This window comes from Papilio machaon, chromosome 24 (assembly GCF_912999745.1).
Source record: "Papilio machaon chromosome 24, ilPapMach1.1, whole genome shotgun sequence".
Classification (NCBI taxonomy): Eukaryota; Metazoa; Arthropoda; class Insecta; order Lepidoptera; family Papilionidae; genus Papilio; species Papilio machaon.
Genome location: NC_060009.1, coordinates 129,448 through 152,165, shown reverse-complemented (window position 1 = coordinate 152,165; position 22,718 = coordinate 129,448). Strand labels below are relative to the sequence as shown.

Below are 22,718 nucleotides of genomic sequence, written 5' to 3'. Positions count from 1 at the left end.
CAACATAACATTCTATAGAAATATTGTGTAGTGATCTTTTCTCAAATAGAAAGTCCTTTTTACAATGTTACTGTTAAAAGAAGTAAGAAGTGTAACAAAATTTGCATTAAAAAAAAAGTTGTCTGGAATTCACGTATATTATAAAATACTTCCTGTATTGTCTTACCTTATCGATAGCTTAAGGTCTCGTTACAGCAGCGGATCTGAAAAATAAACAAGTATGTTAACATTGTAAAATATTTGTCTTTATTAAAACTGCTTCAGTAATCATTAAACGACTGTAATTACAATCAGTTTAACTGTGTTTTTAATATAATAATTTGACACAGTTGAATATTTATTACAATAATATTTGATCAAACATATAGCATCTCTTTGTACATCATTAATGTTTGATGTCATAGTAGATTTGATAACATGTAATTATCTGCAGTAACAATGACAATTTATTATCAATCCGCTGCTGTGTGGCGTCTGCCGTCAGCGAGGATCAAGATATTGAGGTCGCGTCACATTCACTGGACGACCTCAATAATTTATAGAGGTCATTACATCGCTTATTACCTCATTAAATTGATACATGGGCAGGTAGTTCACGTTATGTAAACTAGTTCAATAGACTTTAATAAATCAAACGATGTTTATGATATTTCATAAACTATTTTATTCATTACTAGCTTTTACCCGCGACTCCGTCCGCGCGGAATAAAAAAAAACTGGGTAAAAATTATCCTATGTCCTATTCCTGGTTCTAAGCTACATGCCCACCAATTTTCAGTCAAATCCATTCAGCCGATCTTGAGTTATAAATAGTGTAACTAACACAACTTTCTTTTATATATATAGACTAGCTGTGCCCGCGACTTCGTCCGCGTGAAATACTATTTTGGGTAGCATTTTTTTTGGGCTAATTATTTTATTTAACCAACGTGCTATGCTTTGATGTATGTAGAAGAACATAGAAAGAGGTGTGCCCGGACCGCGCCAAATGTAGGTCCTGGGTCTCTGCCTACCCCTCTGGGTTATGGGTCGTGAATTATGTTGTTGTTGTGATTTTTACTTAAACTTATAAAAAATGCCAAAAAATATAAAACTTACAAAATATTCACATAAACATCTTCCCATACAAACATTCATCCCCTATTCCGTTTTGTTACATTGCAACCTTGAGGGTAAAAGTTTTACAAATTTAAAATGTCATATTTATTTATATCAAATCAGCAGCCTAAAAAATAAGTTTAAAGCTTCTAACTGTAAAAATGACGATACTTCCATACAAATTTCCACCCTCACTTTCAGCCTCTTATAACCCTTTTTTCGCGTTAAAAAGTAGGCTTTGTCCTTCCTCAGGCTCTAGACTAAATATTGGTAAGGGTAACTTCAAAACATATTAAACAAAACGTTCACCAAAACCTTACATATTGCCTAACAAAATTTCATCCCCTATTGTTATTTAGCACTATTGGGGGCAAAATTTTTACAAAAATTTAATTTCCTATTTATTTATATAGAATTAGTAACCTCAAAAATAAGTTTCAAGCTTCTAACTGTAAAAATGACGATACTTTCATACAAATTTCCACCCTAACTTTCAACCCCTTACAAACCCTTTTTCGCGTTGTGAAGTAGTCTTTATCCTTTCTCGGGCTTTAAACTAAACATTTTTAACGATAACAGCAAAACATATTGAACAAAACATTCAACAAAATCTAAAATATTCCCAAACAAAATTTCATCCCTAATTGTTATTTAGCACCCTTAAGAGTAAACTTTTTTCAAATATTGAATATTAATTTCTTTATATCAAATTAGCAGCCACAAAATTAAGTTTCAAGCTTCTAACTGTAAAAAAGTCGATACTTCCATACAATTTTCCACCCCCTCTTTCACCCCTTACAACCCCCTTTTCGCGTTAAAATGTAGCCTACGTCTTTCCTCAGGCTCTAGACTAAATATTGGCAAGGATAACAGCAAAACATATTAAACAAAACATTCACCAAAACCGAGCATATTGCCAATCAAAATTTCATCCCCTATTGTTATTTAGCGCCCTTGGGGGTAAAATTTTACAAAAATTTAATTTCATATTTATCTTTATCAAATTAGCAGCCTTGAAAATAAGTTTCAACCTTCTACCTGTAAAAATGGCGATAATTCCATACAAACTTTCACCCCCACTTTCAACCCCTTCTAACCCCTTTTTCGCGTTAAAATGTAGCCTACGTCTTTCCTCAGGCTCTAGACTAAATATTGGTAAGGGTTACAGCAAAGCATATTAAACAAAACATTCACCAAAACCGAATATATTGCAAAACAAAATTTCATCCCCTATTGTTATTTAGCACCCTTGGGGGTAAAATTTTTCCAAAAATTTAATTTCATATTTATATTTATCAAATTAGCCTTGAAAATAAGTTTCAACTTTCTACCTGTAAAAATGACGATAATTCCATACAAACTTTCACCCCCACTTTCAACCCCTTACAACCCCTTTTTCGTGTTAAAATGTAGCCTATGTCCATCCTCAGGCTCTAGACTATCTGTGTACAAAATTTCATTTAAATCGGTTCAGTAGTTTTTGCGTGAAAGCGAGACAGACAGACAGACAGACAGACAGACAGAGTTACTTTCGCATTTATAATATTAGTAAGGATGTGTTAGTTGTTTTATTAATAAAATAATTTCATAACTAACATGTTACGTAAACAGATTTAATCCAAATGAAAATATCTTTCAGCAATTCCCTAAAGTCCACCTCATTCTCGATGGAAAAAAAACAAAACGAAAAACTTATAATTAATGATGAAGAAAGAGTTAGTTCCTCGCACGTTTACTATTAGTATATACTACTCTTCTTTTTTATATTTTCCAACTTTCAATTTAAAAGTAGTTGTGCAATTACTGGTAGCTTAATTAATCAAGTGTACGATAAACTATACTTTAAAATCATAGCAGTAGAGTTGATTTTAGCTGAAGCTGAAAGTGCGATAATTATAAATTCGCGACAAGTTTTCGTTATTAGTGCAACGTATCCCATTTAATGCGCGGAGTTCTCCTTCCGAGGTTTACGACGCGAATGAATGGGGGAAAGTTTTTATATATGTTACCGTGACAAGCGTAGCGGGGAATTTTAGGACAAAAAGACGACGGAGAACTTTATACAGGGCAAGGGGTTGAGTCAAATGGGACCGTTACTTTTGTTTTTAAAAGGATGTAACTTAGAGCTCGTGATTAGGACAATGAGAAATGGATAAAGGGAGCAATAGAGGGTTGGATCACTCAATAAAAACAGTACATTCTACTAAGGAACTTCGTCTTATATTCATTTGGTAACAACGTGCAAGATAAAAATTCTTTATCGAGTTTCTTTTTTACTGATCAAATTATGTTCACTCTACTTTAATGTCAATTATAACAAGGTACCTACACCCTTACTTCATTGATCAGAATTTTAACTTAACAGTAAACTATTAACTAAATGACAAAATTGCTTCATTAATTTCATAATTTCGTGTTTTAGTAATACATTATAATAACAGAGAGCTAAAACAGCTCAAATTAATAAATAAAAAGAAACAATAAAAATTAATGTACTCCATAAACTATCAGGATTCACACACACACATGCGCGTCCATACACACATGAGAAGAGGCGATGTCACAGTCTACGTTAATTTAGCTGCTACGTGACGCTTTAACGTGATCCAGTGCTTAGCTACGACTGGAATTAGTAATACATTTTATGATAAAATGGACCAATTTATTACATTAAATATTCATTAGCAATTAGCATACATTATAAAGATATTTTGGACGCTAATGTGCATTATGTAAAATACTTTGTGAAAATGTTTATGGTTTTTTGAATTTAGAAACGAACAAGTGACTCTACTGATTTGATTATCCAACATCTTTGATAGAAGTATATAGATGAATAGAGTTGTCAGAACAAAGAAGAGCACGGTCAGTCTACGAGTTTGTAGAACTTCGTATAATTACTTTTTTACAATGAAATGAACATAAGGTCCTTTAACTTTTTTAATTATATGTGGAAAGAAATATATTTGGCGAACAATTATTAAGTTCAATTAATTAATTTCAATTAAGATGAATTAATAATGCTCTTTATTATTTTAACTTGATTATTTAACTTAAAAGTTATATAAAATAAACATCCGCTTGTATTTGTGCTTACTGTATAGTGTATTGTGTTATATAATGTATTGCATTATGTAAGCAAATGTATACAATTAGAAACTTGTAGTTGTATTTGACAGTTGGACAATGTACGTACACACGTAGAGCACACAATTGAATTAAAGTTGATTATAATTAGGGTTTTATTTATTGAACAATGTAACGTGATCACACAAGTACATTCATTTGTTATATCACATAATACACTTACATATTTTTAAATGAAAAATATTGAAATATAAATTTTCCTATTCTCTCCCATCTTGGTACTGCAAATGTCACACCAATGTATATGTATACATTGCTGTGACATTTGCAAAGTTATAATTAAAAATTATACATAAAGCAAAAACAATTATAAACTATTTGCTGAACGAGAAAATTATTTACAACGTAACGTATTTACTGTAAGTTAGTTTTTTTGTTTTCCGTTTCCGTAATGTCAAAAGACTTGAAACTGGCAGTTAATGTTATCATTTCGTACAATGATAATTATAATCTTCGATAATTGTTTTTGTGTTTGCAATGTAGCTACATGTCTTATATCTAGGAGCTTTCGCCATCACTACAACTTACCGTTGTAGAGTTGGCAGGTCAACAAAGTACGAGTTCGTGGGGCGCGGGCTAGAGAGCGGTACACACGTCCGTCTCAGTACGAAGCGCGGCGCCGACTGCTCGCGCGGATCGATACGCCCGCCAGCCGCCATTGCTGGGTCCCGCGCGCTCCATGCCCGACCGAACTCGAATTCAGAATTTCCCTCGTTTTTTCCACAATTTTTATAATATTTTGGTATTAAAAAGTTTGACAGTGACTTAGGATGAATGATTTATTGTTTATTTAATTAATTAGTTGGAGCACTTTTATTATAATTAAACTTTGTCATACTTACTCTGTGGTCGCTGATGAGTTTTATATAATCTGTTCTGCTCTTCTTTCATTTGTCATACGATTTCGTGTGTCTGAGTTGGGTTTAATTAAAATGGGATTATTGAATTGATTGACATTTAATTTATCAACATTATAATGATATTTATTTATAATTTTTGCATTCCTGTCATTATTTTTTTCACTCTTGACTAGTTTATGTATTACATTTCTAACATTAATACGCGACGCCTGACATAGATAATATTTTATTTCCAATACAATGAAATCACCGCGTAGCAACGTTGCTACGACCGTAGCACGCACATTCTTAAAATAGAAGTTAGGTAGACTTGTGTCGATGTTCGAATTATTATAGATAGACGAAGCCTTCGATGCTATACATAAGTATATATAAAGTTGTAAGTTGAATAAAACACAACAAAATTACGTAAATATAATATTGTCTCAACATGTTACGTTTTGGAGCGTCGATGGCTCAGGGGTTAAGCACTTGACTTGCAATCTGCAGGTCCTGGGTTCGAATCCCGCCATGTAACAATGTGTTTTTCGATTTTCGATTTACATATGTACATTTTTTTACGATGAAGGAAAACATCGTGATGCAACCTGCACATATCTGAGAAGAAATTCAATGATATGTGTGAAGTCAACAAACCCGCACTAGGCCAGCGTGGTTGACTATGGCCTAGTCACCCCTAACTTGGGGTAGGCTCCGAGCCCCTCGGTGGGTGGTGTCCCCACGTATAGTGAGCTGATGAAGATTATGATGATGTAACATTTTTCCTTAAACAGTACTGCTGCAGTTCTTACTGATCGTTATTATGTCAAATTTATTTTATATTTTTATGGAATAGGAAAAAGCATGAAGTGTTTGATAACTAAACAAAGTAAATAATAAAAAGCACTTTATTGCACTTGCTTCTTTGTAAAGTGATAAAAATGCCAAGAAAGCGCATATTGTCTGCGACGTAATGTTTCAAATAAATGTAAAATATAGTTTAAAATAATATCTCAGATAAGAGCTTTGCTGCGCCCTCTGCTGTGAAACACAATGAGGGTGTTGCGAACTAAATATGCAAGAAACAAACGAAGATGCATTCTGTTTCTATTGTTTTGTTTTACTTAAACTAATTTGTTTTCTATTTTTGAACACACTCAGACTCAGCTGTATCTTTCGACTTTCAAATATTCAGAGTACGGAATCTAACTGCGAATAAATGTGTATTATAAGTACCTAACTACGTTTAAGATTCAAGTTCTTGTTATCATTTAAATTAAAAACAACTTACTATCACTATATACCACATATTATTAGGTAAATAAATAAAGTTGTCTTGATAATTCCGAAAAGCTAATTAATTCAGTATATCATGTTTGTTGTACAGTTAACAACACATTAAGCAATGTACGCGTAAGATCGCTCGCTTGTGTTCTATTGATTTTCAATAACACGGCCATAAATAACCGTAAGGCGGGACTAATTGCTGAATTAATTGACTCATATGCATAATGCCTTGTCTGGTAGCCAGACGCTAGTCGCTAGTCGCTACCTACACGTTTCGATCATGATGTCGAATTGATAATGTATTGTTTATACAACGTGTAACGTGTGAAGTGACATGATTTATAACAACAATACTGATTTCACGCTCGTATTTTGAATTTGTTGTAAAACATGTTCAATATGTTGTTGATCACTGCAAATTTTGTAGTTCTAAGTAAAGCTAGAATTGTTGTTTAGTCGCTAAGTTTTTTTTAATTTCTACACTTAGGGCCTCCTTTCAGGAAATCTTAAGTCTGACAGTTAGTTGATTTACTAGGCCACCAAAGAATAATGTTTATAAATATTTGCACATGATTGATATCGTTTTAAAAGGTTGAATGCGTAATATACCGCTTATGAACGGTTAACCCTTTATTCATGGACAATTAATTATTAATATTAAATCGTTCCTAAAGTCCAAATCACGCTTGAATTATCAAGAGATTGAACGAGATGTTTATCGAAGGAGAAACATTTATAAAATGCCATAGTACATATTTTTATTCTGTCAGTAGAATGTCACGTGTGACATTTCATAAAAAATGTAACAAACAAAAAAGTACAACAATTAATTATTTAATAACTACAATCATTAATCATTTTGTATTTAATAAAAACATATAATGTATCATACGGGAGGACATACAGACGTCAGGCCTATAAATACTGCGCCGACAACACACGGCTGCATTATTGATGGGGGGCGAAGTGCGGCGCTAAAAGTGTGACGTCACATGCTAATAATTGACAGGGATTCATGATTATTTTAATAAAATCTCTTTGTTATAAAATTTTCTTCTTTAATTTCTGTTTATAAGCGTAACCCTTTAACTCCACTGACTTGGTTGTACTCGGCGGTGTATCAACTTTTCAAAGTCTCGAAACGTATCTGCAGTTCATCTGATATTACGAATGTCCATGAGCGTCGATGATCATCTCAGTGTATCCGCTGCTCATTAATCCCTTCTTTTATAAAAAAATCCCTTTTTTCTCTTTGACAAAATCATAAATATGTATCAATCCAAACCTTACTGCAATGGATACCAACATCAGTATATACAAATAAAAATTTTGGTACATTCGTATACAAAAGTGAACTGAACAAAAACAGTTAACCGGCCAGACTACACACCCTGTATAGAAAGATTTCGTCACCCGACACGAGGTGGCATTGGCAAAATACCTCGCGATGACGTCGTATAGATGTCATTCCTCTACCTCGTACATATCTGCAACTCAACGAATCCCTGACAATATTCACTTTGAACTATTCCGATTTAAACGGTTTTCCTTTTTCCGCTTAAACGCGCGTTGCATGTAACGTATTTTGTTTAATTGTAGCAATACCTTGTTGTAGGTTTATGTGACGTTGTTTATTTTATAGAAAAATGTAACAAGGTAATGCTGAGGATACTAAGTGGTTATGACTTTAGACATGAACTAGTCCTTCTATTAAAGGGATCTAATGTCCGGTCTTCAAGATACATTAATTATTGTTATTTATATTACATGGTGCATTTCATATCATTGCTTCAATTTAAGGATGGGCGTTGATTCAACGAACTATAATAGTTAAATCAAACTTTAATTGCCCTTCAACGGTACCTACAACCATTGACTACTTTTCATTCAACTATGTAGTTGAATTTATCGTTAATTTAAATAGGACTCACTCTCAAAAAACAAAACCGTTTGTTGAGGTAACAACCCATTCTTGCTTCAATTTCAAAGCACCAATAGCGGAACCAAAAATCCCTTTAGAAGCAATTCTCCATCGTAGTCAAAATTAATGTCAGCGACATCTACGACTACAAATTGTAATAACAATCTTGCTATAAATATTTAAATTGTGTAATTTTCTCAAGACATTTGTTCAGTGAGAGAAATGTGTTCAGGTGCGTTACCTCCATTATATCAACAAAAATATTAATGTCATTTTTTACTTCTCGGCATTGACATACTTCACGATAGTCATGTGTTACGTCATCGGTGCGATCATTTTGTAAATTCATAATGAAAAACATGAATGTAATAATTGATATTATCTCTAAAAAAAATATTAATTTAAAACTAAAAATATTTTTGACATATATACTTAGCTGCACTTTATCGATGAAGAATTCGATGAACTGATGCAGTAAGATCGCGGCAGTAAATTCCGCTCCTCAGGGATCATACCGACTCTTGCAATATTAAACCAGGCGGGGCCAATATCGCCGATCGCCAGAATTCATCGCCTACATAACTTATAACCTCGCTTCTTATGAATTCATTAGCACATTTTGTAACTTTAAGATATTTTATCTGAATTTGACGCCGTATAATATTTTTGAATTTAATGTTTTTTTTTGTGCTTTAGCATGAATTTTAACTTTTTTAATGTATTATTGTTATCTCTGTTTTATTCGAAGAAAATAAAACGTTTTCAGTGCAATATTAAACATTCTGCCAAAGAGATGGTATTCTGGCCACTAAGACTTTTTTGTTAAATAAAAAATGTAGATGAGGAAAGAGAGAATTGCGCGGGAAGTGTTAACAATGATATGTAGAGTTAGTTGGAATTGTTAGTGTAAAAATGTGTATAGTTTCAGTATAAGATATGTTAATAACGTAAAAAAATCATTTTTTGGTTTCCGTGCTGCTGTTTTAAATTATACAAAACGTAACTTGTCGTAAAACTGGTGTTTGACAGCGGAGACTCACACTCAGGAGATAATTGATAATTTTATTGGTATTTTTTTACATCAACAATGTGCTCTGTGAAGAAATGCTATCATATAAATGAAATATCTATCATCAACTAATTAAAAGTAAAGTTATGGGAGAAATTTACAGTAACTATTGAAAAAATCTTTTCATTTTGAATTCGGTTAACAAAATTTTATTAAATAAAAACACACGAGCTTTGTTAGAATAGCTCGAGATTGGGCTATATGAAGTACTTGCACAATCGAGGACGTTTATATCCTTCCCATTTTAATGAAATGTCATTTGACGCTCACAATGCAATTACTTTGAAAATGTTCCTACCACTATGTATCTACCTCTGTAACATCCATGTACAATATTGCCATCAGTTTGCATTCACGGATAGATAATAATATACTTGCCAAATTATAACTCTTATGGTGACAGTTTGCCGTACGATATTCAATTCAAAATGGGTAGCGAATTTAATTCTTTGACTGCACAGTGCGGATTCATTGCGAACGCGAGCACGTTCGGTCGGAGTCGCGACTCGCGTCGATATCAAATTCTTAGCAAACTAAATTCCATAACTGAACACATCGAACATTTTATATTGAACTCACTATAAAATATTTTTATTGGACTTTATAACATATAACAACACATGAGAATTCTTCCTACATCTTCCTCATAACAGATATTTACATGTCGTCTTTAAAGTGAACACATTATATTTATTAATCGAAGAAATTTTTACCGGTCCTGTTGTAAATTTTTATCTTGTAAGTGTTGTTCTCTGTGCACTTTAATAAAATAAATAGGTAAAAATCGTTAAATAATAAATGATTATTGAGTACAATTAGATAAAGTCGTAATGTAATTAGAAGTGAAGTTTCGGAGGCTCCCCCAGCGGCAGGCCCACGCCGCGCACACTTTGGCCCGGCGCCAGCTGATCGCGAATTGAGGTCGCAAATTATTAACGAGCTGAGGGAACTGAATCGATGTCGTTTATATTTCAGTGGGAACGGAACTCGCAGCGCTTTGTGCTGCCGCTACATATATCATCAAATTCAACCTAGTTTCGACACGCTTCGATAAATATCTGAAAATGGTTCTCATTTGTGGATATTTAAAAAATCAATAAATCTAGACTTTTGGTGAATACATAGTTATATAAGCATTTTTGAAAGTCCTATCGTTAAGTTTCACTTCAGCCAAAGATCGCAGACGGTTTGAACAAGCGAGCTGAAGTGAATCGATCAAACGACGTAGTCAGTGGTTACCTCAAACATATTTTGATAAAAGATTTCACTGGTTCATACTTCTTGTTACTGCCTCAAATTAAATTTCTTCAACTTACAAGAACTTATAAATATCAATTTTAAATGGATTTCGATAAATTTTTGCGCAGGATGTTTATATACAGCAAGCCTGAAGCGCCGGCGGTGGCCAATAGAAGTAAAAGCAGTGTGTCGCTAGTGTGGCGGTCGCCGAGTGCCTTCGCCTTTCTGGAGCACAGGCTGCTGTACCAGCTAGAGAGGAGAGAGAAGATACCGCCCTGGGAGCTCATCTACAGGTTTGTTGAAGTTTAACATAAACCATAGAATACTTAATAATTCGCTTTTCACTCGTTAAAAATAGATTCCGAAAGTATTAAAGCAACAGAAGAACAGCTTAATTATCATTTCGGGCAGAAAATAAAACGGAATTACTTATCGCATTGTTCTTCACTTACTTTCCATTGGTATTCAGTTATTTATAAAGAGCGTGTTTCCACTGTCGGCAGACTTGTATAAAAACATTTGTCATCCCTCAGATTCTAATTGAAAAAGTAAAAACAACAATTTGTTATACAAGCGTCATGGCAGACTAATTTCATACATTCAATTCAGTTATGTACTTAATTTATCCATACTAGTGTTCATCCATTGATCCATATTCTACCTCGATTTGATTAAAAATACCTTTATGCGCTTCTTCTCCACATAAACTGTGTCGAATTTCACGCAATTTGCAATTTCCTTAAAAAGGGATACAAAAATTTCGCTTTTCGTATTTAAATAATTATTAGAATAATGTGAGTGTTATTTAATTCAGCGGTGGCAGAACATCAAAAACAATAGATAACCTCCCTCCGCGACACCCGCACAAGTTCCGGCTGCGAGCCGTGCTGCGCGCCTCCGACGTGCCCGCTTTGTCTTCCGCCGCGCTGACACACCACGGGGACGTCGACACTGCTATTACCAATATTACACTACTAGTTGAAGATGCGCAGGGTGCCGATGAGAATAGTGAAGTAAATCACAAGGATAGGTAAAGCTTTTTACATTTAATTTGTGTTTCATCGACTCTACTGAAGGTTTTTTCTTTGATTTACTTACCAAAATATACGCTAGACAACATTTGTAAGATTTTTGTGTGGCAATAAATTTGTGTTTTCCTTTTATGTTATTAATCAGAGGCTGGCTAATGTCTCAATGGTCGGAGGAGACATGGACCAGTACGGAGTCTGACGGCGTCTCGGCCGTCTGCTTCTGCATGGCCGTGCGCTGCGGCTACATCAAACAGGTCAGCAGTATGTATAGCTACATTATACATTTCACTCAATTCACAAACAACAAAAACATTAATAAATATATTTCATTGCAATCTCAGATACGTTTGTGAAATAATATAACATTCCACAGCTGCAGGCGATGTTAGAGGAGCGTCCGGAGCTCATAGACATCGTCCCAAGTAACGGCCTCTCCCCCCTCGCCACCGCCGTCAGGAAAGGTTGCTCTTACACTATTATAATGCACCAACTGTTACATGCTAAACTAAATAATCTTCGAATCTAAATATGGTATAAATTGGTTTCTGCAAACGGATTCTGTATTTAAAGAGGGTAAATCTAGTAAAGATTTTAATTCCCATTTCCTTATTAATTTGTAAGGTGACGTGAACATCGTGCGGTTCCTACTGCAGGCGGGCGCGGACGTAGGGCGCCCGCTGGCCGCCGGGCAAACCCCGCTACACTTAGCGGTGCTCGCCGGACACCTACCTATCATTGACCTTCTGCTGGACAACGGCGCCGACTTACAGGTTTTTGCATTTCAAAAGAAAAAAATCTATTTTATCCGTAGTGATATTGCAGCCGAAAGAGTGCATATAAAATTTCTAACTTTCATGTACTTATGTAACGTGACGTGTAAAGTCGCGAGACATGAACGGTCTGCGCGCGGAGCACTACGCCGCGGACTCAGGCAGAGTGCAGGTCGTGAGACACGTGCTCGCCCGCGGCGGAGACATCAACGTGCGCGACCACAACGGATGGACGCCGCTATTCAGAGCCAGTCAGTACCAACATGTCACAGTACCTCACACCATATCATGTCATGTGTAGTGACACGTGTCATGATGTCAGTCTGTCAGGGCGCGAGTACGGAGCTAGTGGCGGAACTGGTGGCGCGCGGCAGCGACGTGGCGGTTCGGGACCGCGCGGGCCTGGCGCTGCTCGACGCCGCCCGTCTGCTGCGCGACCACAAGTAACGCTTACATCAGTACAGCCGAGCTAGCCATCTCCCGCCTACTTTTCTTTGTAGCGACTAAAGCAACGCTCGACGCGATCCTATCTGGTGTTAAGTGGTGATATGGACTTAGAATGCGGTCTTTTTGAACAACCGACAGATATTATCACAAACGGTTGTGCGAAGTCGAAATTGTGGATAAAATTATTCAGTTTTGTAATGCTGAAATAAGAAACAAAATATCGCTATGTGCAGCGGCAGGAGACGCGAGTCGCTGCTACGTGTGGTGGACGCGAGCTACCCGCGCGAGGCGGCGCTTGCGCACTTCGCGCGACTCACCGGCAAGATATCCAACCTGCACGCGCTGCGCAAGTAGCGGACACGCGCACCTTCTGCTGCTGCACTCACGATACAAACGTGCAAAATATTTGGGCATTTTTCTTGTAACATTTGACAATAAGTCGTACATCGCTATACGTAGATGAGATAAACAAGTAACTGGATGACACCAAAACACAGAAGATAAAGTTTTCTAACATTTTATTATATAATTATAGAAATATTTACAAAATCTTACAACTAACGGAGTATTGAATTGCATTATGCATATAAATTGTGGTAACAAGAGAAGTGATGTTCGAGTAGTGGAGTCCACCGACGACAGTCTTCCGAAAGAGCGCTCACTTTTACCGGTGTATTTTGCTCGGCTTACATTCGTCCCGAGGCTCACCGCTTACTTACACTAAGGCCTGATTTTCTTTTACAAAATGCATTCGATGGCAAGGCTTAATAATTTAATCAATAAATAAGTCAATAAATACTTATCAAAAATACTTTTACGATAATTTCAGATACAATATTAAAAGAATTAAGTTGACAGTCCAAACACAGCGCGTACCAGAGTGGGCAGCGGCCACTACGAAGATTTGCGAGTGATCCTCCACAGCGCCTTCAAGATGAAAGTTATTTAGTGAAGTGTCCGTCTCTTTATCCGCTTGTAAGTGTACCATTCTTATATTACGCTTAGATCTATGTTTATTTTCATTTTCGTCGTCGCTATTTTCTTCGCTATCGTATTCTGTATCTTGAAAGATCGAGTGCTTGTTACTGTTTTCATTTTTGTGTCTGATATTAATTTTATGATTCCCTCCGTCGGGGGTTTCGTTGATGTGAGTATTAGTTTCCTTGGGCACTAGCGAACTGATCAGCTTTAAATGCGTCACCGGCAGTCGCGAGGAGTGAAGGGAATCTTTTTTAATGTGTTCGTCCACCGGTGGTGGAATCTCTCCCTTAAATGGACCGAACTGAGGCATCTTTAGGAGCAGCTCCGTATTGGCGGGGAGTTTAGAAGAAAACAGTTTGGTATTAACTTTATTTATGTCGGGTAAGCTGGTCAGCGTGGCCGCAGAAATAGTTTTTCCATCGTAAGTTGTAAACGTTTGTTCCACCGACAGCTTTTGGGAATGTTCTTTAGGCAATTTTGGATCCGGCGGCAAATATTGCGGACTGACTCTGTCGGACTCCATAACTAAGTCCGAGGACATAACCTTGTTCATATTTTTCTTACTGAATAAAGCATTTAATTCACTTTCAGTTTTGACATAGACGGGATGCGGTCTGTCCTCTTTTGCATGATTCTTCGGAAATATCTCCTTAGTTGTATCATTTGTGGAGAGCAAGTGATCGGGAGGAGACGGGATAAACATAGGCTCAAACGTCTCAGTCAGCTTGTCGCTGGGTATGTGGAGGGAAAGCGCTTGATTAGTTATGTACTGCGGCGAGTCTTCGTAATCTTCCAAAACGTCCGTGTCTTCCCTTCTGTGTACATTCGATACTTCTGAATCGGCGATTCTGTCTTCGCCGGCCATTAACGGTTCCCTAATAATGGGCTTAAAGCCGCTCTCGATAACGATAGAATCAGGTTTGAAGCCTGTATTTATAGCCGGCGCTAACGTCGAGGATTCCGCGGACTGGCCGATGAAATCTGACGACTTAATTTCATCCTGCTGCTGAGGTTGTTCCTTGTATGTATTAATATGTGATGTCGGCGTTGGGTGGAAGTCGGAAATGTATTTAGGACTGGTAGGCTGCTGTTTGGTCTGCATCATCTCCTGGTCGAGGGGCACGGGGTTCTCTACCGGTTTGCCAAATATAATTTGTCCCGGTCCTTGGGGCTTTACAGAAAACAGCTGAGGCGTACTGAACTGGGCGACGGAATCGCTCGTACCCGGCAGAGTTATTTGGCTCTTTACTACTTGATTCGCTATTATATCCGTTTTGCCCAAACTAAGAGTTTGACTTTGTGTGGGTGAGGGAATATTGTGTCCCAATTTACCGAATACGATCGATTGATCCGAAGGATTTACTGGTTTCGGGCCGCTCTGGTGGTACATTTGGGGCGTCTGGTGACTCGGCTTCGTATGACGAAGCGGGGGCATCGACTTCATCGGGGGTATATTAAGAGGAGGTCTACTCATAGGCGGTAAACGAGTATTAGGAAATTTATTAAATGGCTTTTGATTTTTGATTCCGTTTGAGGGATGAGGTTGCGGCATCGCCAAGGGATAACCTCCGTTGTTGCCCTTTTGGTTCATATGTGGTCCGGGCCGGTGAAAAGTGATCTCCGGGGGTATCGGTCTCCTGAAGTGCGGCCTCATGCCGGAAGGCGGAGGCTTGCTGGGCGCACCGGGCCTCATGACGCTCTGCAGTGTGACTGGCTTGCGGGCGGGAGGCAGCAGGAAGCTCTCGGGCACGAGGCCCATCTGCACGACGTACTCGTCGCCCTCGAGCACCGGCTGCTCAGGCGCCGCTTCCCGGGTATCCTCGTACACCTGGTACTGTCCAGGGCGCTGCGAGGGCGGCGGATGCTGCGTGCCGTTCCGCTTCATCTCGTTCATCGTCATCTCCTCCAGGCTCTCCACTGCCTCGATGACTTCCTTTATTTGCAATTTAGATATCGGCAATTCATACTCCGTTCCGCTCGAGTACAGGTGATTCCTCTGAGGAACGACCTCCCGGGAGAAGACATCTTTAGGGCTACTGAAATTGTTATAATTTTTTTTCATATTGATAATTTTTTCGAATTTCTTCCGCTCATCTAGAAATTGATCGTCGAGCGCGAGCCGCGCGGGTACCTGTGCGGACTCCTCGCTGAACATGTCCGGCAGCACCACGCTCTCCATGAGGCGGCTCTCCTCGCCCTCGCCCTCGGCTAAGTCGCACTCGTCTACAACCCTTATTTTCCAGCCGAGGTGGCGATGAGTGAAACACTGAAACAGACACCTCGGTTATAACCTGCACCTGGCACACGACAGTAATATATGAATCAATGTCACCCAGCAACGAGAGATACAAAGAACCTCATGCGATACAAAGACTTGGAAGGCTGAAACAGAAAATAGAATAGTTATTTACAGAGCACGAAAAGAGATACGGGATGCAATGAGTATGACGAGTTGCAGCAATAGCTGCTGCGAGCGCACAGAGCCGCTACACAAGATGTAACATGTGATAGAACAGATAATCATAAATCAATTTAATAATAAGTGATCGCAAAGACTACATGAAACCAGAGTAGGATATTTTTAAGTGATACTTAAAATTATACAAGAAATTGCATACAAACTTGATAATAGACTTTTGTGAAAAAATGGTTGAAATAAGAATCATAATAAAAAGAAAGTTCTATAAAGCGGACAGTCTTGAATAATGAATTGTGATTGCTGAGTACTGTATGTACTCAGCAATAAAAATGAAATTTCAAGCCTGAAGGTAGGAAGAGTATATTGAAGTGCTACGGCGGGGGGTATCCAGTGGTACCTGGTAGTAGACGGTGTCGGGGGTGTTCCTATCGGGGGTCCAGGTGACGACGCCGGGACTGCCCTCCTCGCACACCAGCGTGAGGGAGCGCTGGTAGGCCCCGAAACTGGGAAAGTCGTCGGCCTCGGGCCCAGAGGCGTCCGGCGTCCAGTTGCACAGCCGCCCCACACCCGTCGGGATCAGCTCGCCTGTGCGCGTGCGCCTCACCCCCGCGTAGATCTCCACCCCCTGCACGTGATTACAAATATAATCAGTTAATATGGGGCTGCATACTTCTACATATTACTGCTGATTGTCCGGACACAGTCATGATTTAAAACGAATGTGATAGTATCGCACCTTCTTCTCCTCATCGGACTTGTGGTAGTAGCCGCCGACGGGGTCGTTGGTGATGTAGAATGGGTGGTAGCGCGCGGGCTGCGCGGGGTCGCTGCCGCCCTCCACCACGAAGGTGTACTTGCGGCCGCGCACCAGCGTCACCTCGGGCACCAGCAGCCCGTTGATGTACCACGCGATGCCCCACCCCACGTGACCTGACACACAGCGCCACATTAACACAAACCAATATTCACACCCGCAACATGTAACACAGCCGTAAACGTCGACAGACCGGTGATGGCGGAGTAACCCTGCTTGCCACCGGTGGGGCCCATCTGTGCGTAGAAAACGCCGTCGGGCGGCTCGTAGCACTGGATGCCGGGGATCTCCCAGGGAACCACCTTCGGTACCGGTTTCGGAGTCGGCACCGGGCGCGGCCTGATCGCCGTCACCTGCCAACAAACGTTGTAAACTGATATAAGAAAACGGATGCAACCATTTATTTACTTACTTAACTTTAAGGTCTGAATAGCCTTCCAGTAACGAGTCTTTTAAAAAAATCCTTCCTAAAATGGGACTAAACAAACGCAAAAACGTTACAAGTATGTAGTATTCAATATATAGTGTGTAGTATACGGACCTGGTGTTCGTTCTTCTGCAGCGGCGGCGGAGGTCGCGGATTGTTTTGCGCCTCCTCGTGGTCGCGCCGGTGCTCCTCCTCGCTGTCGGGCATGGGGCAGTTCCACACGGGCGGACGACCGAACTCGATAAACTTGTCTCCCTGACAATGCCACATGATAATGTTGCTCATTAATGCCAATGTAAAAATGTACTGATTCTATAGGACACAAAACATAAGCAGTAAACTAAATCAGTAAAGTCTTTAGTATTTGTGTCCGATGTTTCTGGAAATAAATAAAATTTTATATACACATGACACAGATAACTACTGATATGTATATTAGCTAAAATATTTTGTGCATCTCGCACTCGCGTAGTTATTACAAAATGCCTCCGTAGGTCGTACCTTGGTGTAGTGGTGGTGGTAGGAGACCTCGTTTTCGCCATTGAGCGGGCCGATGGCCCAGATTACGGGCTGGCTGGAGTTGGTGAGTACGGGCAGGTCGAGCCGGTCCACCGCACGCAGCGGCCGCTGGTACGTCACTATCGAGTAACCGTTCACCAGAGCCGCGTTAAGCAAGCGGACAGAGTTCGTGTTCTCCTGCAAAGTCATAAACATATTTTTATGATAATTGAACACCTACGATCGGATCTATGCAATCTATATTAAGTATTAGAGAATGTATGTCATATCGTAAAGTTTTAAATCGCAGCATATTCTCTACAATGTCTATTAACTAGTTCTTAAGACATCAAACAACAAAAGGCATAAGAAGCAGTAATATATGTTGTGTACTGACAGCGAGCCTCTCGTCGGGGCAAGAGCCGTGGTCGCCGGCGCACTGGCTCTTAGCGTCCAGGTAGTAGTCCTCGGCGCAGCCGCGCAACGTCGTCTGGTTGATGTGGACCACTGCCACGTCGCCGCCCACCATCTGCGAGCGCGCCGGGTGCCCCGAGATGCCGAAAGACATGTAGTCGCCATCCTCTACACATACAACACACACATTATAACCATTACTTGAGACTAGAAGAAAAAAAAAAGATCGGTTTCCTTCCCTGTCATAATCTTTGATTATATTTCAACATTAAATTGAGTGACTTTACATTGATCAAAATAATTTGTGATGAAGAATACTAATAGTCGTGTCTGGTAGTAGTTTGTAGTAGTTGGTGGTAGTTGGTAGTAGTTCGGAATGTGATTATTACCCAGTTTGGCGACGAGCTGCAGCACGATGCTGTCTCCGGCGACCGCCCAGCGCACCTCGAACGCCAGCTCGTCCAGCAACACCTCGCAGTTCAGCTTCGACTGCACAACATGACACGACCACGTTCTCAATTATTTTAATCATGACTATCGATCATATTTTAACAATACGTCATGTATTCTGATTGCTATTGCAATGTTCAAATCGGTTAAATTTCAATCAAATAGATTAAAAACATTATTAACGAGTAACGCGGTTCAGCAAATGATCCGAAAGAAAACTTTCATTATCCTATTTCGACTCTTCGCTAAGATAAAATTAGTGTAATGATAATTTGAAACATAACAACTGATAAAACGGCTGTCTTTACTTTCTCTAATGAAAAAAAACATTGATATTAAAATAGTTATGTGCTAAAACTTAGTAAGCTTATACAAACTCATATGTTGTATAACATATAGTACATAATAACTTTTACACCCGTATCCTTCAAAGTAACAGAGCAATGAACCGCTCACGAACAAGTCCTGTCCAAAGATTTACTTCGTGCGATGATATGGTGTATAAGTAATAAACATAAACAGAAACATCAAGCTTCAAGTTTTAAATTGCTTTCAAGGTTTACTCGGAATAGTTAATACAAAATGTCGTGGGAATTATGCAACGCGCATAATTCTAACTTCGTAAACATAACTTATAAATATCGTGTACAAGAGGTTCGTATTATTTACAACATGATTATTATATTTGGAACGCATTTGTATACTACATTATTTGTAATAAATTTTGACTTACTCTCTCTTCTTTTGTTTAAATTTAAACCAATAAGTACATTTAACAAAGTACTTAGTAATGCACTAGAAACTGAAACTGTACCGTGACAGGCGGCGCAGCGCCTGCACACATTCTAGTCGTTTTCATTTCCTTTACACTACAACGCAATATCCGCCTCCGGCAAACTCTACCCTTCTACACTCTGTCACAAATAGAATGTGTATCGTCTAATTGTCAGAGCCAATCGGGAGCCGTATTGTCTAATTACAGTTTAAATTTCGATTCTTGCGTTTATTTATTTACAATTTTATTTACTTTAAACTAGATTACCTTGTGTCAGAATGCCATGGATAGATGTATGATGGGCGTGAGATTGTCGGACAGAATAAGAATTTCAAATATCAAGAAGCATACCAGAACAAAAGACGTCACAATCGTAGCCAAAAAGTTGAAATGGAAATGGGCGGGCCATACTATTAGAGGAAAGGAAAAATGGTCGAAATTAATAATGCACTGGTATACTAAACACAAGAACAGAAAAAGAGGTAGACCATGTACTCGTTGGGTAGACGAGATAAAAGCGGTAGCGGGGAGTGCATGGCCCAGAACAGCGAGAGACAGAAGAATGTGGTCCAAAATGGAGGAGGCCTTTGTCAAATTGACACACGGACAATGATTGTTTTATTAATTATAACGTTAAATTATGTTTGTTTGTATATTGTCTGAATAAAGGCTTATATTATTATTATATTATATAGATTACCTTGTATAAGTTGACCTTATTTTTTTAAATTTAAGCAAATTCACAAAATCTAACAGTAACACTAATGGTAAAAAAAAAACAAACTTAAACTTGGCAAGCTTTATTATCATCCATTTGATGATTAATATTATTTATAACATGAAAAAATATAAGAAAAATCTTAACACAAGTAAATAAGTATGTAATGTTTGACAACCGGATGTCGATAAAGTAGACAAGGAATATACGGAATTTCCAAAATAAAGTAGACATTTATCACAGCTGGAGACTTTGTACTGAGTATTATTACATCACAAGTTGCAGCGACCTCTTTATGAGAGGAATAATTCCTGACATTTGTGTTAACCATACATATATACTAGTAATATACCTAAACCTAACAACAACGTAAAATATTTCAACAAATGACAATTTTCGATAAATTTTTTTGTAAATTTCGTATAATTTCCAAACAAATGTATGAGTTTTAAGATTGGTACTGGCCGTTTTTAAATATGGAAAGTCGCACAGAAACAAAACAAACTTTGAGTAGAGGAGGTCGCCGTGTCGCTGGTGAGAGGACGATTAGAAGGGCGGCCACGCCTCGCACCTTATGTAGGTAAATATGGAGTTGGTCAACAGACGTCGCAGACGCTGCAGACACCGCGGCCGCAATGACGCAATGTGTAATTGATGAATCTCGAGATGCTCTGTCGATACGAACTGTATAAGAAAAGCCTATAACGGGAAGATTGCGAAAGTGTTTCGAAACTGTGAGGCGCTGGTCGCGGAGTGCGGAAGAGGTGTGCGGGGCCTCACTGCGGGTGCGCGCCCACCGCTTCCGAGTCGAGGACAAGGCTGCGTTGCACTGTGACGACGGGGGAGTCCTGCCACTCCCTGCGCAGCAGCCGGTGCCTGTAGGGCTCCTGCTCGAGGCGGTAATGCTCCTGCTGCCGTAGCAGCTGCTGCTCGAGGTCCCGGCGCTGCTGCTCGTACAGCTCCTGCTGGCGCAGCAGCTCCTGATTCTCTCTGTTCAAGTACCGATAACGTTCGGGGCGCTGTTCACGTTCGCGCTGCACACTCTGATAATTCGAGATCTCCGGCGACTGCCCACGATACTGAGGCTGATCATTTGCGAGGTCGAAGTATTCCTTTTCCCGCTCATAGTGTTGCTTTTCGTCGTGTGTCGCATCCTCGTGATCATGTCTATCTTTGTTTAGTGGTCTCGGATCGTCCAGAAGTTGTTGGGAAGAAGCCGCGTAGATGTCGGCTCTGCGTGTATGCGGGCGGTGCACAGGGCGCGCGGGCAGCGGGAGCGGCGGGCCGGCGCCGAGGCGTGCGGGCCGGTACGTGGTGGCGCGGAGTCGCGCAAGGGGCGCGGCGGGGCGGGGCGGGCTTTGCGTGGCGGGACTGACGGGGCCGGCCAGCGCTTTGTTGCGGCTCTGCAACAGTAAACCTGCGCTCAGGAGATCACCTTCGCAGGGTATGAAGTGATGTGACGGGGATGATCGCGCAGGAGCGGGTAAAACTAGAACAGGATGATGCCGGCGCCGGGGCGGACATCAGTGACGACACTTGGGTCGACTTGAATAAATGTTGAATGAAATCGCATTGGAGGGCAGATTGCATTTGCAAGCGTCAATTCAAGCGTGTCATGAGTCATGAATCAGTGTGACCGAGTGCACCGCGCCGCTTCAGATCACACTGTATGTAAGTAATGGGACAATTACCGAGTCTTGAATTGTATGCGCCGCGCCACCGTCAAAGCGTGAGTTACAAGCTCAGTAAACATTAGCCGCATCGTGATGGTTAAGCAATATGTTACGAGAGCGGAATGCAAAGGCCTCGCAGCTCGCAGCGTCACGTCAGCGTCACGTCAGTGCCGTCACGACGTCTGCTGCGCCGTTGATATTTTATACAAATGAATGGGAACTATATACTAGCTGTATATATTTCCCATTCCTAATGGTCAATCAAACTCTTTATATTTGCTCAAACTTTATCACACGTCACACTTTTTAATCATTTTTCTTTTTGGATCTGTCGCAACAATATATTTAAAGAACTTTAAGGTGAACTTATAATTGATAAAAGACTAGTCAATAGTCGATTGTAATTACTGTCAGTGTAGTAGAGATTATAGTCACGAATTAAAATGAAAATGTGTAATGTTTGATACTAGCACTACATCGTAAACAAGACAACGTATCACACGAAATAGATAATTTTAATACAGACTTATAATCAGTTTGATTAACATATAACATAAATAATGTTGACAAATAGCAGCCGCTGCTGGGGTCAGGGCGCTGCCATCGCCAGTCGCCACGATTATACAGAAGGTATGTGCAAAGGTTAAATGATTATCGTAGAATAGCTTATTAAGGTTAAACAAAAACCTCTAACTGATACA

The 22,718-nt window shown here is 39.4% G+C and overlaps 3 protein-coding genes across 5 annotated transcripts in view; 1 reads left to right on the top strand and 2 right to left on the bottom strand.

Annotated features, from left to right (window-relative positions):
* The window catches only part of LOC106716227 (complexin), a 145,844-nt gene extending 140,988 nt beyond the window's left edge, over positions 1-4,856 (bottom strand). Inside the window, exons 1-2 of the mRNA XM_014509705.2 lie at positions 4,774-4,856; positions 167-203 (exon numbers count right to left, since the gene is read on the bottom strand). The gene's annotated coding sequence lies outside the window, so the exon portion shown is untranslated. The remainder of the gene's footprint in view (positions 1-166; positions 204-4,773) is intronic.
* Positions 4,857-10,729: 5,873 nt separating this feature from the next.
* LOC106716209 (fibronectin type 3 and ankyrin repeat domains 1 protein) lies at positions 10,730-13,202 on the top strand. The gene is made up of 8 exons (XM_014509679.2): positions 10,730-10,893; positions 11,415-11,630; positions 11,777-11,885; positions 12,005-12,092; positions 12,253-12,401; positions 12,514-12,652; positions 12,724-12,844; positions 13,082-13,202. Exons 1-8 carry the CDS (start codon positions 10,730-10,732, stop codon positions 13,200-13,202), a joined length of 1,107 nt encoding a protein of 368 aa, XP_014365165.2.
* A 430-nt stretch (positions 13,203-13,632) lies between these two features.
* Positions 13,633-22,718, bottom strand: part of LOC106716232 (protein Skeletor, isoforms B/C) — a 31,346-nt gene continuing 22,260 nt past the window's right edge. The window contains exons 7-15 of one of the 3 annotated variants that reach the window (XM_045684060.1): positions 18,791-18,890; positions 18,385-18,569; positions 17,991-18,185; positions 17,604-17,744; positions 17,256-17,415; positions 16,985-17,178; positions 16,646-16,873; positions 15,961-16,095; positions 15,784-15,865 (exon numbers count right to left, since the gene is read on the bottom strand). In XM_045684060.1, coding sequence (XP_045540016.1) covers positions 15,863-15,865; positions 15,961-16,095; positions 16,646-16,873; positions 16,985-17,178; positions 17,256-17,415; positions 17,604-17,744; positions 17,991-18,185; positions 18,385-18,569; positions 18,791-18,890 — 1,341 coding nt within the window. In that variant the 3' untranslated portion in view covers positions 15,784-15,862. Of the gene's footprint in view, positions 16,096-16,645; positions 16,874-16,984; positions 17,179-17,255; positions 17,416-17,603; positions 17,745-17,990; positions 18,186-18,384; positions 18,570-18,790; positions 18,891-20,421; positions 21,748-22,718 lie in introns of those variants that run through there. The other 2 variants (XM_014509713.2, XM_014509714.2) reach the window with 2 other exon arrangements.